Source organism: Berghia stephanieae, chromosome 1, assembly GCF_034508935.2.
Source record: "Berghia stephanieae isolate SIO BIC M18660-M18661 chromosome 1, UCSD_Bste_1.3, whole genome shotgun sequence".
NCBI lineage: Eukaryota > Metazoa > Mollusca > Gastropoda > Nudibranchia > Aeolidiidae > Berghia > Berghia stephanieae.
The window spans coordinates 54,002,272-54,019,771 of NC_088360.1; the positions used below are offsets into that span (position 1 = coordinate 54,002,272).

The 17,500-nt window shown below is 34.2% G+C and overlaps 1 protein-coding gene across 5 annotated transcripts in view; it reads left to right on the forward strand.

The window, feature by feature from the left end:
* Positions 1-17,500, forward strand: part of LOC144977644 (patched domain-containing protein 3-like) — a 58,009-nt gene that overhangs the window by 679 nt on the left and 39,830 nt on the right. For 3 of the 5 annotated variants that reach the window (XM_078923064.1, XM_078923081.1, XM_078923073.1), the window contains exons 2-3: positions 1-141; positions 16,910-17,082. The exon at positions 1-141 is cut by the window's left edge and continues 21 nt beyond it. In XM_078923064.1, coding sequence (XP_078779190.1) covers positions 16,923-17,082 — 160 coding nt within the window. In that variant the 5' untranslated portion in view covers positions 1-141; positions 16,910-16,922. Of the gene's footprint in view, positions 142-4,923; positions 5,040-16,909; positions 17,083-17,500 lie in introns of those variants that run through there. The other 2 variants (XM_078923090.1, XM_078923095.1) reach the window with 2 other exon arrangements.

A 17,500-nucleotide genomic window follows, 5' to 3' on the forward strand; every position in this document is an offset into this window, starting at 1 on the left:
GCTTTGTTGGCATAAGGTATCATTTTACTAAAAATATCAAATTGACCAAACATGAGATACATAAGGATCTCCAAAGCACATAGTCATTTTTCCACCGTTGAATATCTTCAGATTTGAGTGATTCAAATAATTTAAAACAAAGTAAGTTCTGTATTTCTTCTTCATGTTTTCATCTATTGTTTCATATTAGATTTTGTGTTTTGATCTGGGATTTCTAGATCTCTTCGATTATAATTAATGCGAGTTTGACTTTGGGTGGGTCGTCCGATGTAAGAAAGAAATATTTGAAATGTGAATGAAGAGCGTATTATTAAATATAAATCATATCTCACTAATTCTAACAAGTATTGTTGTTAAATCGGGGGTCCCGATAGCTCAGGTGGAAGAGCACTCGCTTCACACGCAAAGGGGATCGAGATCAATTCCGGGTGCAGTCAATATTTTTTTTCTGATCCCCCTGTCTACCCAGCAGTGAATTGGTGGGTAGCTGGGTCTGTTAGATCTGGCAAAAAAGTACTTTGCGATAGACTAGCGTCCTATCCTTATGATAGTAAGCAAGTCCGTTTCACGATATAGAAACCGGGATAAACTCCGACTCCATAGGTCTAATGGACTAAAGTGTAAAGAAGATTGTTTTTATCCCCCACCCCACATCTTTCGCTGACACAGAATGATTATCAACAATGATAAAGCCTATACTGCCATAATTTTAAAAAACCAACACATTTTGAATATTTCGATAAGAAAAATCGATGGCCTCCATCTTGTCCAAACGATCAAACCGGGGACTTCCCAAAAAAATTGCTAACGTGTTTGTATAGAATAAGGCAGTAAAGATGAATACCACTGTAACGTGCTACTTATCTAAAATTCATTCTCATCTTCTTAGTTACACACACTGAAAAAAAAATCTCAAACCTCATAATTCCTATGTTAACGCCATCCTCTCATCGTTTTTAATGTTTCATTCATCGTGTTTTGTTAACAAAGGGGAAACCCGAAATGTCCTTATCATACTTCTCCGTTTATTAAAACGAAGCTCCCATTTGACTATTGTTATATATACCCGAACTGTGATACAAAACATATAAAAATGAAATAAAAATATGAAATTCCTTTCTTTATATCATTGTTCACGTCTATCTCGAGAGAAGACCTAGACGTCTAAGCATCCATCATCGCGCAGTACCTCAAAATGAGTATTGCCCTGCTCTGAAAAGACACGTATTTTGGCCAGAAAACTCGTCCTTCCAATATTGATTGATTAAAATGACCCTCATCTTGCAAAAATCTCCTCAAACCTGGGAATTCCTTAATTTCAAATAGGTGTATTTTCAGAGTTAGTACGACAGAGTAATATGACCTAAAATTCTAACTCAAGGAAACGAACAAGATCTGACAGCGAGTCTCTTACCCGAGAAATCATATAAGTTTCACCTAATACGTAGTTTAATTACAAATTTGATTTTCAGCATCCAGGTTTCCACCGAAATGATATTATCAGTTTTTAGAGATGAGTCGTAATGCTTGAACACCGGATATTGCGTCATAGTAACATTGTCAATAATTACAATTTGCTGGAAGCATTTAAATCATTCAAGATCCAGTAAAAACAAACATCCATAACATTCATTATTTAAAGGGAATTGGCAATCGATTATTCCGACATAGGAAATCGTTCAATTCTCTCAATTCGTGGTAAAAATTAGATCAATGAAATTTGATAATTTACAAAGCTTTATTTTGTGCCACGTGTAGAGCCTTTGCTACATTTTTGTCGGAGGGACGTCAATTTTTGCCTAGAAGTGTGTCTCATAATAGTTTCATTGTATGCTGTGCTCCTTAATATAATTTGAACAGCGTACTGAGGATGAATATTATTACATGCATTCCTTTTTTTTTTTCTCGATGGCACTAGCCCCAACATGTGGAATCAAAATTGGGTTTTATATAAACTATGTATGTTAGTTTATAATTGTGTATTTCAAAGGACAACAACAACATGTGATCTACAAAGAATGTATCATCTGAAAAATGATTTATTTCGGTTTACAATACAAATTTGTTTTGTTTTGTTTTGTTTTTTAATCATTCGAATATTCTCTTATAATGATTAAATCAATCTGGGTTTTAAAAAATTAATTGCAAGATAAGAACAATTTTATTTGTAGCATTCTTTATAACCTTCTGGCAATTGTAAGAAAGTTGAAACTAAGTGAAAGGAAGAGGTGGGTTTTAAACTTTAAACCACTGCAAAATCACTTCACTTCCATGAAGTTCCAGGTTTGAGAACTTTTGACAAGATGAAGGTCAAGTTAATCGATCGATATTGGAAGGACGATTTTTCGGGCTATAATTTTAAACACATGGGTTTTAGAGAACGACGACTGGAATAGAACATGCTTAAATCCTGATTTTCAGTTAACATTTTGTTCATTTTCTGTTTGAAATTGTGGTTTACCATTCCAAATCATGGTAGACAGATAATGTGGACGTTTCGGATTTCCCCTTTATCAACAAAACACAATTAATAAAAGACAAAGGACGAATGAGAGATATGAGAATGGCGTTGAACCACGTCATCGTGTTTTGTTGACAAAGGGGAAAACCCAAAACGTCCACATGATCTGTCTTCAATAAATTGAAGCTTCCATTTCATGACTTATTGTTATTAACATCATTGATCTAAAACTGTTCACTGACATTCCCATCTTTTCTCTCCTCTTTCTCCCTCCCTCGCTCTCTACCGCATGCATTCACATTAACATATTTAAAAACTATAATAAAGAAAATGAAAAATAACAAAGACAAAAGAAAAACACACAAAGTCTTGCGAGACGTCCATTTTAGGTGTAAGAAAAAATTATCATCTAGGACCAACATGCTGTGCCATTCTATGTGTGTGTGTGTGTGTGTGTGTGTGTGTTTGTTTGTTTGTTTGTTTGTTTGTGTGTGTTTATTTAGTATGACGCGAGTAAAATGGCGATGATCTTAACATTTGTTGCCATTTTAGCAAACACTCATAAATAACTATTTTGGTCCAACGATTACAAAGCTAGCTAGCACTTTAAGTGATCAATTGCACCGCTGTCTTCTTTAATGACGCAACGTTGTCTCTTTTTCCAACTTGAAATGTACTTCTGAATTTCCTCAATGGTTGTCTCCTCCCATCATAAAATAATTATTTTTCTCAAGGTTTCTTCTGTGAATGCGGACCTTCTCGGTCAAATAATTCCAAAGTGCGTAATCCATTTGATTCAGGTCGGGTGATTGAGCCGGCCAGTTGTGTCATTCTCTATGAAATGAATATTCTTACTCCGAAGAATAGTTTGTGTTCTTTTTCTCGCATGGGATGTAGCATCATCTTGTTGAAAAATGGAATCCTTCCTGGATAATTGTGTTCACACTCTGATGAGGCATGTATAGCAATACGTGTCTTCTTTAATAATTACAACGCGGAAATGTCACAATAATTTGCGACATCTTTTCGACGATATCGACATTTTTAAGTGGTGTTTCAGGATTTTATATTATTCAAAAACCGCTCATCCAATTATTTCGATAGTATGAAATTCAATTAACAAAAAATAGTTTTAATAGTATTAAAATTTGAAAAAGATATCTTTTTAAATTTTAACACTAGTAAGAAATAAACAGCGGCGCCATTTTTTTTGACCAACTGATATATATATATATATATATATATATATATATATATATATATATATATATGTGTGTGTGTGTGTGTGTGTGTGTGTGTGTATGTGCGTGTTTATAAGTAATTCTAATTTAATATTTTGTTTATATAAGCGTATCCAGTTTTTGTGGGGGGTTTTTTAAACAGTGTTTTAACTACTTTTTCAATATTTTTTCTCTGATGAATAACGTACCATCTTAACTTGGGAGACAGGCCCAACTATGGTGTAAGTGCAATTGATCATATGCGATTAGGCAAAATAATCACAACATCCGCCAGCCGGGTATAACGTACCAGCCCACAAAACTGTGTGAAACTCTTCACGTTTATATATCATTTAGTGAGAACAGATATTTAGAATAACTCTAAAATCAACAACAAAGGGCCGAATGTCGTCAATTTCTGTAGCTTATCGATTAACAGTTCTTTTAAACCAGAAATTATTCCGAGTGTAATTTACTTCCATTCTGTCGTCTTTGGTCGTGCAAAAAGGCGTTTAGGCAGAATTTTAATCAAGCGACATGGTACCTTTTCAATCCGTAAAATTGATTAAAGTATTAATACTTGACGTTAAGCCCATTTGGTTCGAAAAAATATTTAGGGAATCGTGAATTTTCAGTGCTAGAAAATATACGACAGTTATGAGATTCAACCTTGTGTCAAGTAGATATTTTATTTGCTTCCACAAATATCACTAAGGCTTTAGGAGTCGTGGTTTGACATGCTTTTCGAGAATTTGAGAATTCTTTTAAATAAAATATGAATAAACACTCTAATAGCAGATTCAACCCTTTTCAGTGTCCTTCACAATGTTTCATTTACTTCTCAGTTTCATTTAAAACAGGCTTTTACTTTATAAAGTGCATGTCGCCTGTCAGGCTTCTTTTTTCTTTACTTGCATTTTTGCAATATCAGTCAAGTACTTGTTCACTCCTGTGTCAAGTAGGGTAATTTATGCAAAGTGCATCATCCAAGAACACAACGCACAGGCAATAGATTTGCAATCATTGTCACCCATTCGACCATTGAATGCGACACATAACTCTTGAATTTACAACAGGGCGAGACACCATACCGCTGATTCGCCGACGTGACATATTATTTCAGTTTATTACGACCGATTACATAAATAAATATATTTTTTAAAGAGCAGTCACCTTTCAATTAGAGGGGTTATAAACGACTCCCGCCAGGTAGCCTGAGCCAGTGACCCCCAGACGGTGAGGGCAATGCACCCACTAGTCTGTCTACATTATTCTTCTGTGTTTGAAACGATCAATGTTTGAGAGTGATAATTTAGTGTCAACTTCGTGGATATACCTACATCACTTGTGTTTTTTAGGTATTTATTTTCTAAGCTCTTTATCTTCATAACTCAACTATTTACTTTGTGGACCATTCAGTTGCCGAGTGGCGACTTTTCATTTATTTGCGGCTCTGATAACCCAATTAATTATGGACTCATTGTTGTAATGGAAATCTCAAAAAAAATGACGCAAAATGTCCATTACAACAATGTTAAGTTAGGCCCGTAGTCGGCATGTAATATGCATGCATATAGATAGATCGTTGACGTCACTCCGGCCTTTGTTATTGTTATTTGCCATCCGCTTTAATGAGTAATTTTCACTACACTGTATCAATCAAACTATAAACGTTTAAGGTTACACATAATTTTGTGTGTTGGTCTGTTATACTTCCGGATGGCAATGTTGTGAGCTTCTTTGCCTAGCCCATACTATCTATAATATGTACACGTCGCCTCGTGGTGTTTTCGGTCAATTTCAATCACAAAATCGCAGTGGATTCGAATGTTGTGGAAACGGTGTCCGCCATCGTGTTTTAAATCAAGTAATATTGAGCTGGCTAGCGGCTGAATGAGTAACAAAGGTCGCAAATTCTGATTTTTGTTACTGTATGCTCTAAGGTAGTATATTTTCCTTGAGCCTTAAAAACGTGAGCTTTTATATGGCGCATTATCCACTAAAATGCTCAAAGCGCTTTTCAAAGAGTTCCTGACCAACAGCAGCATGTAAAAGTAGAACGAGACATGGTGCCAGTAAGGCTATATTTCAATTTTTTTTCTGCTGTTATCAGCCAGGTACTACTTTTAAACTTGAGTACGGCGAGAGAATGTAAATAAAGCGCTTGTTCAAGTGTGGTTCGAACCAAGGACCTTCCGATCCGAAAGCGACTGTCATACCACAAGACCACATAGCCACACAATCCAATCATTTTATGTGACCCAGGTGTGAATGCACATGTGCTAGGACAAAGGTTGTGACAAGATATCGTGAAAGTGCCAGTACAAAAAGAACGCGGTTCGATGCGTACTTATTTGCAGGTCAGATAACCCAAGTTGTTATAAGTTCATTGTTTTAATGGACATACTCTCAACCCAATTCAAAATATTGTCCATTGCAACAATGTTAAAACAGGTCCATAGTTGCGTTCAACTATCGGACTTGCTAATTTATGCACCTAAACGCTGACGGTAGGCTTGATTAGTATATAGGTAACTATAACGTTTTAACTAGAACAGCGGATGGTGAAAATGCGCTACATAGGTTTGAATTTTGTTTTAATTTTTTTTTTTTTTTTTTTTTTTTTGCAATGTTATAGATTTACTGATACTTTACCCTTTAGTTAGTTGCTAATGATCGGTTCTGATTAATGGGGTTATAACAAAATTGTCATCTTCTTCACGTTAAAACAGTAAGGAAGAAAAGTCGATGGTGACATATCAATAAGGAAATATCGTATGTGTTTGAAAACAAAATAAAGGTTAAGATCTTAAAGGGAAACGAACTTTTAACGATATTGGTTTGAAAAACTAGAGTGATATAATCAAAACACAAACTTGCTAGCACGTCAGACGATTATATCATTTTTTTAGAAAAAAAAAAGTCTTTCTAGTCCATTTCATGCATTTAATCCGCATTTTAGTGGCTTTCTGCTTTGTCAACTTTATAATTTGTCGACATGTAATATTTTTCCCCAAAATGTTGATATTTAATTTATGTTTGTTATTTTTTGTTGTTGGAATGTTGATTTTAAAAAAAAAACCTATTTTGTGATCATTCAAACCCGGATTTTTTTCCTTTTAGCTCATTCGCATTTCATAAATTGAATTCTATTCTTAGCTAATGCGGAGTTAATAAAAATGACTCAACGCTTCTTCTCTCAGCCGGAGTCAAATAATTGTGTTATGCCATAATATGAAAGTGTTCATTTCTCTATGGGATTAAATCACTCCCGGATCTTGGTTTTTCCCCTCACACTGACAATTCACCGAGAACAGGAAATATACAGTTCCTGCCTTTAATCGTGTTTACTTGTTTGTTTTGTGTTGTTCCACTATATATGAGTCACATTTACTCCCTTTATCTTTCGCTCCAAAATACAATTACTTTTCATTAAAGAGTTTTTTTTAAAACAGTAAGCAATTAACATATTGGGCAGTGGTTTATCTTTTTTATTCTCTATCTCAACGATGCTTGCCACCAATTGAACAGGACGCTAATAGAACATAGACCTAGCTACCCAAATATTGAATTTAATTTGATAATGTGGCAAGAAAATAATATTTTCAAACAGATTTGAACAAGATCCATTTTTTAGGAAGCCATTCGTTTCGCTTAACAGTCGTGACATCACTTCCCTCGTAATAACGCATAGTAACTTAGTAACTGGTTCTAAACTATCGGATCAATGGTAGATGCCCTTGTGAAATACTTCGACGAGCATAAAAGTGTATCCAGAGGAGAAAAACATTATTATAAATCTGATCATGTTTTAACTTTTATATATGCTGATCACATGACATGTGGGAAAGTTCTAATCGGCATGAAGAATAAAAAGAACCGCTTTTCTTTGTTTAGAACCAAACTGCTCGTTGCTTGGCGGACGTGACATCTGACTATTGAATCATATTACCATAAAACTCTGAATGTCCGCGGTCTCGAATTAGAACATTCCTCTAAATATATTTCCAATTAATTTTTGCATTTGTGTTCTGTCACTTTAGTTGGGTTTTTGTTTATGTTGGGATACAATGGAGTGATAATTGAAGCGTTGTGCAGCGTATTAGGTGTTGTGAATATGCAGAAATTATCTCGAAAAAAGTATACTTATCATTATTCCACTCTTTCAATATGCAAGCGTGATTTAATGGGCCTGTAAAGGAACATATCAATTGCTCTTTTTCATTACTAAAGGGGGTGTAATAATAAAGATTCTTGACCTCCGGTGTTGGTAATTTAGAACCAGTTTTTAATGCCACTGCGCGACATTTTAATCACAGGAATTCAAGAATCACCATTATTGTTTCATATTAAAGTGCGGCTTTGTGGTCTGGTGGTATGACACTCGTATCGGAAGTTCCTGTTTTCGAGCCTCGCTCAGCGCATGGTTGAGTCCTTGGAAAAGGTTCTTTACTCATATTCTCTCACTCAGGTGTAAAATGAGTACCTGGTCGTTCACAGCGTTGTCTCTGTCGGAAAAAAAATATAATATCGCCTTGCATGCGTCATTCTCATTCTACATGGAACACGTTGCTGTTGGTCAGGGACCTTTGTAAAGCGCTCTGACCACGTTCAGTGGATATTGTGCTATATAAAAACTAAAGTTTTCTTTTGTTATTTTTCATATTAAGCAATATAATGATTGATGTGTTGGTAAATACAACTTTTCACAGAGACGAGTGTTAATAATGTATGGGGTTCCCCATTCATCTAAAGTGATATCGTATCCTCTATCATTGTATTTTTCTTCACTTTTCTTTGCCAAGATCCTATACTTAATATCGAGTAAAACTGATTGAGATGGTTAGTACAATCTATTCATGAGTCAAATGTTGCTCTTCATTTACCATGGTAGGCTATACTTTATCATATTTGTTCAATCATCCAAGTTGTCATCATCCCATACATTGCATTGAGCAATAAAGGGATGGGATGGTGATAAATACAACTTGTTTGAGAGACCAATGTTAAGGACATTTCGTATTTCCACTTCATCTACCTTAATATTAATTTTCCAAGCTGTTAAGACCCAATTTTTATATTGAGCAAAAAGAAAATTCCTGTGATGGAGATGATGGTAGATACTTATCTTATACAAACAACTATTATTAGGCATTTCGTGTTTCCCATTCATATAAATGAGAAATGTTCCTTCATCAATGTTTTTCCCCCAATCTTTCAATCAGTTGATACCTCATATTTTATATTGAGTTTATTAACAAATGTACGTGAGGGTAGGTACAATGAACAAGCTAACCTTCAGGATTAGGGTGGATTGATTTGATTATAATCAAATAAAAATTGTATGTTTGTTTTTTTTTTTTTTTTTTTTTTTGTTTTTTTTTTTTTTGTTCATGAATTTAAGCATTAAAAGGAACGGAAAAGAAATAATGATTACTTTAAAATATTGATGAGACTATTTCAAGAATATATGAATTAATTACAAATATTAATTTGTAAAAGTGAGCGACATGGGGTGCTGTACGAGGAGAAGAGACTTTACTTTATGTTGTTTGTTTGTTTATTTTTGTTTTGTCTTGTATTGTTTTGTTTGTTTTTTTGTTTTGTTTTGTTTTTTGTTTGTTTTTTTTTTTTTTTGTTGTTTTGTTTTTTTTTTGTTTTAGTAAAACAGGATGCGTGCCGCAGAAAAGAAAATACTTAAACTGTTTAATAATAGGGACGCCTCGTAATATGTGTGCTATTATGCTACAGTTAAATCGGGTTTTCCCCATAACGAAAGGCGTACAATGATATTGTATATCATACTCACAAAAGATCGTGGTTATAAAGGAACAAAAATTAAAAATAATTGGGCTGTACCAATTTTAACACCATCTTGACTTAAAAAGAAATTTTATAAGGTTCTGTTTTACTCACAAAAAGTCTGTCATTGAACATCTCATTGTTGTATATATCAATCCTTATTAAACACGTATGTAAAATTGAACAGTGGTTTTCCAAAACTCGTTATTTCACTTTCTTCTGAATTTGAGATGTTGGGGATTATTTCCCTTAAAGTCTCTCTTTGAGCCTCTCATTTTTATTATAAATAACCTTCAAACTTGAATCAATTTATGGGACTTCGTGTATCTATTGATTCTTTTTTTTTTCAAAATGTAGGCTTCACTTTAGCTTATGGAGAGTAAATCTTGAAAAGTGGAAAAATTGATTTAACTAGTTTTAGAAAAACATTCCACAATTGAAACTTGTTATCAACTATTTTTTACACGACTTGACAATATTTCCAAAATTGTTCATATCACCACATGCTCGTGGACCTCGCATTACGTATATATTAACTATATATATCACCCAATTCTTTATGAACATGAAAGGAAATAGGTATAATTTATTGCATTAAACTCTCTCGAATTCACCCTCGATTTTGTTCGATTTTTACATGCATGTGAACTCAAGAGAGTTAAAAGCTTTGCATTGTATAAACTTTCATATATTATGCAAAGAGGAATACTTTAAAGAATAACACTGTTTATTAAAGCATGATTTATTTAACCTTTATATAAACAGATGAATATATTTCATTCAAACCAGTGTAGGCGAATATCCTCTCTGGTCGATCATTTTTAGTATGTCAGTTGTTGTCTTAACTCTCTCCTTACCATCCATTTTCAGAATTTTCCCAAAACTTCACACCCAAAATACATTTTTTATCATTCAAATACAATAGCAGTAGGTTCTTGCGATAAATAATTTCTTTAGCAAAACATGCTCTAGAACATACTGTTCATTTTCGTTCTCAGTATCTATTTGAATATTTTATTGCCGTTGCACAATTTTCCAAAGATTTTATCAAACAGTTTGTTTCCACTTCTAAAATCAGTTAGAGAGAGGACATAAAAGACGCTACAACAAATCAATTTTTTTCAAATCTTAAACACAGCAAATATGTTATCTGTTACGGAAATACATACAATTTTAAGATGGTTGATAATGCGATCGACATGATAGGGGTACTAGTTCAATAGTTATGCAAATTTTGACTTTTTTGGTTGCATTTCAAACAGGCAAAAACATCAATTTCAGATCCCGCTGACAGCAGTGATTATGATGTCTATCAGCTCATTAAAAAAAATTACACTTCATAACACTGACAAATCACCCAATTATTTGAAAGGACTGTATTGAAATGTTAGAAATGCTTTTTAAAAAAATCAAATTTGGAAACTATTCGAATGTGACCTAAAATTGCAAAAATAACCAATTAAAAAAAAAAGACATTAAAAATTTAAATAAAGCCACACATACTTCTATAAAACATAAATAAAGGCAAAAAATAAGTACTTTGGAATCAAATCAAATTAATTAATCCAAATTAGCATCCTCACTAAAATATCACAGATTCAAATTTGATAGAGAAAAAAGTGAGGAAAAACAAGGAATTTCAAATATTCACGAAAAACTCTCAACTCACAACTTATTATCAGTACCCTCGAATAATGAATATTTAAATCAAAACTAACATACAGTAACATTTTTATTTGGTTGAACTCGAAGTGTAAGAATTATTTATTTATTGATTCATGAAATCTTTCGTGACACAGTTTTCAAAAGTAGTGTTCTTATGAAGGACTTCAAATTTGGATCATTCGGTTAGTCAACAAGTTGAATTACACCCCGAAGTAGATCCGACTCACATTTTGGCACAAAAAAAAAAGAGATGACGGCCTTTCATTGGATACAACTAAAGCTAAAAAATAATAAAATGTTGTCTCTATCTTGGTTTTTATTTTTTTTAAATAATAATTCTTAAATACTTAACTCCCGCAAACTGAATTTAAATTTATCCCAAAAGAAAAAAAAATTGAGCTTTTAGATAGCGCAATATCCACTAAACGTGCTCAAAGCGCAACAAGAAGACTAACATGTAGGACGTGACATGACGCCTGTTAGGCGATATTACATTTTTTTTTCGGACAGAGACAGCGCTGTAAACGGCCAAGTACTCATTTTACACCTGAGTAAGTTGAGAGAATGTGAGTAAAGAGTCTTTTCCTAGGATTCGACTATGGGCCGTCAAGGCTCCGATCCGAAAGCGAGTGTCATGCCACAAAACCACATAGTCAACCAAAGACATTTCTTTCGCCGTTATTTTGGTACCACATGTGAATAAATCCAATCAATGGGGATGTTCAACCTCCGTGGAGATTGTCAGAGGGGCATTATTTGGCTATCAAAACACAGTAATATCAGATGAAACGTGTCTTAAGCGAATCAATTTAAGCTATATTTCCAGCAATACTAATCAAACAGATTTGATATATCTAGAAAGAAGCAGAATAGAACTTTTAAACTGTTCTAGAAATATGTTTCTAGCTTATTGATGAAGATAATGTCGGTGGTTTTAAAAGACTGATATTTCGAGAAAAACTCCTGCTGACGTCAAAGTCGCGTGGTTTGGAATAGCCGAATAAAACGAAAAGACTAGATAAGCTTGTAGAATAAATCATAAGACCCGGCAACTCTAATAAATTATGTTAACAATGTTTTGAGGAGTATTGACGAAGTTGACGTTAAAGAAGACGTGAGGGAAGAGGAATAGAAATTAAAAGAGGAGGGCAAGAACAATGATAAATGGAGGATGATGAAAATAAAAAAGGAGTTTCAGAAAGAGGAGAAGGAGAAGGAGGAGGAGAAGGAGGAGGAGGGGAGAAGGAGGAGGAGGAGGCGCTGGGGTCGGGGGGGGGGGGGGAAGAATGAATAATTTATGACGTTGATAAAAGGTAAAAAGGACAGATAGCTGAGAGCGAGGAAATGTCATTATGTATTAATAATAATAATGATGCTGAAAACTTATATAGCGCTATAACTCCGAGACACCAGACTCTAAGCGCTTAAATTACAAATTACTTTGGCTGAAACATACTCATTCACACACACAAGCACACACACACACACACACATACACACACACACACACAACACAACACACAACACAAACCAAACCTATCTTGCTTCTCATATCATCTACTAAAATCGAAACAAATATGTTTTAAGCGAACGTTTAAAAATAGACAAAGATTCTTTTTCACGAATGCTCTGCGGTAAGGCGTTCCAAATAGAGGGTCCGAAATGAGAAAAGGATCTCATTCCAGCATTTTTCCGAATTCGAGGGACAACTAGTATTTTGTCACATAGTCTGATATCTTTGAATTTTATCATGCAATCCAGTAATTAAATCTTATTATCCAATCGGACAAATGATATTTGTCTTCCCATTCTCTATCTGATGTCATCGCAAGTTTTAATATTATCATGACCGCTAGCAGTACGCCGTCATACAACGTATCATGTAAAAAGCTACAACTTGAAAGGTAAAATAGTTGCTGAAAAATGCCATGGTCTAGTGCACATTTTTACACCTGAGAAATCACACGATGAATTTTAGTATTAGTTATTATAATATTAATTTTGATCTAGTAAGTGACAACGGTCAGATAATTCAGACAGTTACTACCAACTGTAACGCGCGAAGTGTGTTCCCGATTCATGTCCATGACAATAATCACCTACTTCATTGATTGATTAATTGATTGATCAAATGGTAAATATTGCATTAATCGAGGGTTTCTTCACCACAAATGACCGTGCTCTAAAAGCGCTAGTTATTCGAGATAGACAATTAATGTGCAGTATTTTTTTTCAAAATTGAAGATTCGAATTCTGTTTTTGGACACTGACAATAATATAAGCTTATTTATTTACTTTTTTATGTGCTGATTTTCATTTTATTTTATATTTTACTTTTGTTTTTGTTTTGTTTTTCGCTCCTTTTTTTTATTTTGTTTGTTGTTATCTTTGATTTGTTTTTGTGTTTTGTTTTTTGTTTTTTTTTTGTTTTTTATCGGGTATTTTTTGTTTGTTTGTTTTTCTATTTTTGTTTGTTTTGTTTTCTTTTGTTTTGTTTGTTCTGTTTTGCTTTTTTTCTTCTTTTTATTTTGCTGTTTTTTGTTTTAATTTTACATCAAAAACTATTCACATTTTTTAGACATGGAAAGTCAGATATTGCTTTTTAGTATATTTGCTTGAGCCAAGGCTGGGATCAAACCCTTGTCGTAAGGTCGAAGTAAGCAGAACATCTTATGAGTTGTGACGTTGTAAAGGGGTGAGGCGCCGGGTGAGGAGGACAGGCAATTTTTAAAAAAACTCTGTGACGTAAATTATTTCCTTTTAATTGTTTCCTTTCTTCGCTTATCACAAACGTGGTGTATTAATACATTGAATATCAAGATAAAGTGTCTCTCTTGTGAAAAATAAATTTAGGTTAGAAAGTCATGCCTAATTCGATGGAACTCAAAACAATCAATCTAGAGCAAATTCTTATCCAAACGCGACGATGAGAGCATTGCCCATTGGAAAAAAATAATTGATTAGTAGCTAAAAACAGATGTACAATAATTCACGAAGGATGCGATGTTATCGTTCGGATGTGGTCTTGTGATATGATATTCGCTTTAAGATCGGAAGGTCCTGGGTTCGAGCCTCGCTCGGTGCATAGTTGATTCCTTGGAAAGAGCTTTTTCTCATATTCTCTCACCGTACTTAGGTGTAAAATGAGTACCTAGCTGTTAACTGGCTGTCTCTGTCGCAAAAACATTTTTTTAAATTGCATAAAAGGCGCCATGTCTCCGTCTAAATGTCACGTGTTGCTGTTGGTCAGGGACCCTTTGTAAAGCGCTTGAGCACGCTTAGTGCATTTTGCGCTTTACAAGGTATTTTATCTGACAGTAGCGTTGCAACGTGTTTTGCTATAGACGCTATTTTGAAGGTGATAGCAATATAATTGCTTACTCTTATTTCATTGCTTCATAGTGTTGCCTAGTTACTATGGAAACGTGGGCGTGAGTCATAAATGGCATTCTGCCTGGAATCAGCTCCCGACTTCTTACTCCCATTACTGTTGTTAGTAATCGGCATCATTGGCATAGACAAAGACATCACCAGTGTGACATCAAAATATATTGACCAGTCGTTGTAACTGTTCGGATTACCATTATGATTGTGCTTGTCAAACGTCAACGTTATTGTCACCCTTGTTGTTAGACTATATTTGTCTGATGATCTTCTTCTTCTTCTTCTTCTTCTTCTTCTTCTTCTTCTTCTTCTTCTTCTTCTTCTTCTTTTCATTCTCTTCTCTCTCTCATCTCATTCTCTCTTCTTCTTCTTCTTCTTCTTCTTCTTCTTCTTCTTCTTCTTCTTCTCTTCTTCTTCTTCTTCTTCTTCTTCTTCTTCTTCTTCTTCTTCTTCTTCTTCTTCTTCTTCTTCTTCTTCTTCTTCTTCTTCTTCTTCTTCTTCTTCTTCTTCTTCTTCTTCTCCCCTTTTCTTCTTCTTCTTCTCTCGTCATCTTCATTCCTTCTCGCTCTTCTTCTCTTTTGTTCTTTTGTTCTTCTATCTTCTCTTCATTCTTTTCTCTTCTTCTTCTTCTTCTTCTTCTCTTCTGCTTCTCTTCTTCTTCTTCTTCTTCTTCTTCTTCTTCTTCTTCTTCTTCTTCTTCTTCTTCTTCTTCTTCTTCTTCTTCTTTTCTTCTTCTTCTTCTTCTCTTCTTCTTCTTCTTCTTCTTCTTCTTCTTCTTTTCTTCTTCTCTTCTTCTTCTTCTTCTTCTTCTTCTCCTCCTCCTCCTCCTCCTCCTCCTCCTCCTTCTTCTTCTTCTTCTTTTTCTTCTTCTTCTTCTTCTTCTTCTTCTTCTTCTTCTTCTTCTTCTTCTTCTTCTTCTTCTTCTTCTTCTTCTTCTTCTTCTCCTTCTTTTTCTTCTTCTTCTTCATCTGCTTTTTCTTCTTCTTCTTCTTCTTCTTCTTCTTCTTCTTCTTCTTCTTCTTCTTCTTCTTCTTCATCATCATCATCATCATCTTTTCTTCTTCTTCTTCCATCACTCAAGCACCGATCAATGCTCCATTATCACATGAACGCGCTCGATTTTATCTCATATTTGTTTTTCCAACCAGTCAATATGTGATTATTTTTAAATATTTCAAAATCTTCATTCTGATAAATTTCAAATACGTTTTTTTTAAACGACCTTGCGTGTTGAGCGCCTAGGGAACGTGTTATAGATCACCAACGAAGAGTTGATTGTGTCACCATGTAGGTAGACAAGATAGTTGGCAGATACAAAGTATGTCTTGTGCCCATGCCGAAGGCAACACCATACTCCTACAGACAATATCACAGGTTATACATATTTTAATGATTAATGTACATGTTGAAACGGGTACACCTACTGTTTATTTAATGAATTATGTTCTCTCTCTCTCTCTCTCTCTCTCTCTCTCTCTCTCTCTCTCTCTCTCTCTCTCTTTCTCTCTCTCTCTCTCTTTTCTCTCTCTCTCACTCTCTCTTCTCTCTCTCTCTCTCTCTCTCTCAGTTCTCTCTCTCTAATCATATCTATCATCTTATCTATACGCCTATCTGTCTATCTATATCTTTTTTCTCTCTCATACACATCTACAAAAGCACACAAACACACACACAAACAGACATTCTTCAAAAAACTCATAGATGCATCTCAATATATCTAATATCTTTCTTTCTCTCTTTTCTCTTTTTTCTTGCTCTCTCTCTCTCTCTCTCTCTCTCTCTCTCTCTCTCTCTCTCTCTCTCTCTCTCTCTTTCTCTCTTCCTCTCTGCCTCTCATCTCTCTTCTCCTCCTCCTCCTCTCTCTCCCTCTCTGTATAAAAAAATGTTAAATATCTTCATACACACACACACACACACATATATATATATATAATATATATATTATGTGTGTGTGTGTGTGTGTGTGTGTGTGTCTGATGATCTATCTATCTATCCATCTATATATCCATCCATCCATCTATTGATATATTATATATTATTATACTATATTATATATTATCTATTAATTATCTAATAAATCGTCTTATGGTACAAATATAGTACAAAGAGTGCTCTAGATGGTGATAACAACAATGGAGCAAATTTTGTAGACTACAAAAATCGTCGTAAATATCTTAATAATAAATATCTATCGATCTATCTGTTATTTTCTTTCTTTCTACATACCTACATATCCATCTTTTCGTCGTTCTAAAATATTTCAAGCTAATTCATCCTTCAATATATCACTTTTCCACGTTTTCATGACTATTTTAAATCAAAACAATTCGCCATCATAATATAATTTATCTCACTTTTAAATCCATTCCGCAACTAGCTATCTAGGAACGATGAAGTGTGTTTCCCAGTGCAATAACGCAATCCTCAGAAGTTTCTACCAGTATGGCCACAAAGTAGGGAAACACCCCATTCCATTCATGATAGCATGCATTGTCATTTGTGGTTCTTTGGCGGCAGGGTTGACACGTCTGGATCAAATGAGCGACATGGGTGAGATTTATTAGTTAGTTTGTGGACACACTAAAATGAAGGTAAATAAAATATATATAGAAGGAACGAAATTAACGTCACTAAGCTCTTTGTTACTATTGTTTTTAGACAGCCATTTTTATGAGTAGTTCTCACTAAATTCTATTAATCAGACTATAAAATTTCAAGGTAAATAAAATATATATAGAAGGAACGAAATTCACGTCACTCAGCTCTTTGTTACTATTGTTTTTAGACAGCCATTTTTATGAGTAGTCCTCACTTAATTCTATTAATCAGACTATAAACTTTCAAGGTTACCCTTAAATTTTGTGTGTTGGGACATTATATCCGTCTGGTGGATGATGTGAGTATTTTAGCTAAACGCATGGCATCAATAGATAAATGTGGGTTTGCCTGACAAGAGCCTGGTGAAAAA